The sequence below is a fragment of the Pteropus alecto genome, unplaced genomic scaffold (genome assembly GCF_000325575.1).
Source record: "Pteropus alecto unplaced genomic scaffold, ASM32557v1 scaffold105, whole genome shotgun sequence".
In the NCBI taxonomy this organism is placed as follows: domain Eukaryota; kingdom Metazoa; phylum Chordata; class Mammalia; order Chiroptera; family Pteropodidae; genus Pteropus; species Pteropus alecto.
This window is the reverse complement of record NW_006436294.1, coordinates 7,785,223-7,786,406: the sequence shown is the minus strand read 5'-3', so window position 1 is coordinate 7,786,406 and position 1,184 is coordinate 7,785,223. Positions and strand designations below refer to the sequence as shown.

Genomic DNA, 1,184 nt, shown 5'->3' with positions numbered 1-1,184 from the left:
GCACCATCAGCCGTGAGGCTCTGCAGCCCCTGGCTAGCCTGCAGGTCCTGCGCCTCACAGGTACCTCCCTCTGGGGCGAGGGGTCACACGCAGACATCTTTCCTGGCCACAGTGCTGGCAGTGAGGAGTAGGCCTGGGTGTGGACGGGCTCCAATGGCAGTGGCTCAGAGTTGCAGACCACTGGGCAGCATTCTGGCTACACCACCACCAGCAGCCATGACAGAATGCTGCTAGGAATGTGGGTGCTAAGGGGCACAGCTCGGCGACCCTGTATAAAGAAGACAGGAAAGACAGAATTCGCTGAACAGAATGGACAGAGTTGAGGGGCTTGCATGCTTTGGGGCCATCAGAGGATAGGCAGACAGAAACTGGAGACACCAGGACTAGAGGCATTTCTGGGAGACAGCACCTGAAGGGGAAGCTGACAGGATCCACAAAGTTCAGAGCTGTGAGATGTCTATGTGGACGCCAGGCTCCCCAACATAGGAGACTCACTGCAGGGACACTGCAGGGGCAGGAGTTCCTGTAGAGATCAGTGCCACAGGATGAAAGGTGGAGGGGAGGGCCTGGCCATTCTAAAGAGCTCGCGGTCAGAGAAGGGGTGGCAGGGGTCCCGATTCTGGGAGGTGGCACAGGGGGTTCTGTTCTGGCCAGCAGAACCCCAGCTGCACGGGCTGTGATCTGGGACCACCCGCCCACCGCTGCTGTGCCCACAGAGAACCCATGGCGCTGTGACTGTGCTCTGCACTGGCTGGGAGCCTGGATCAAGGAAGGAGGCCAGAGGCTGCTCAGCCCCAGGGACAAGATCACGTGTGCAGAGCCCCCACGCCTGGCACTTCAGAGTCTCCTGGATGTATCTGGCAGTAGCCTCATCTGCATCCCGCCTTCTGTGCACGTAGAGCCGCTGGAAGTGACAGCCAATCTGGGTGAGGACCTGCGGGTTGCCTGCCAGGCTTCCGGCTACCCACAGCCCCTGGTAACCTGGAGAAAGGTGGCCCAGCTTCGCGAGGGACACCCGCGGGCCCAGGCCCAGCCAGAAGGCGGGGCTCCGGGCCCAGGCGGGCCCGGGGCCTCCGACACGGGCAGCGGCATGCTCTTCCTCAGCAACATCACCCTGGCCCACGCTGGCAAGTACGAGTGCGAGGCCTCCAACGCCGGCGGCGCCGCCCGCGTGCCCTTCCAGC

General features: G+C 62.6%; 1 protein-coding gene across 1 annotated transcript in view; it reads left to right on the top strand.

Moving 5' to 3' along the window:
• Nucleotides 1-1,184, top strand: part of LRRC24 (leucine rich repeat containing 24) — a 3,043-nt gene that overhangs the window by 1,066 nt on the left and 793 nt on the right. The window contains 2 exon segments of the mRNA XM_015590223.2: nt 1-60; nt 717-1,182. The exon segment at nt 1-60 is cut by the window's left edge and continues 35 nt beyond it. Coding sequence (XP_015445709.1) covers nt 1-60; nt 717-1,182 — 526 coding nt within the window.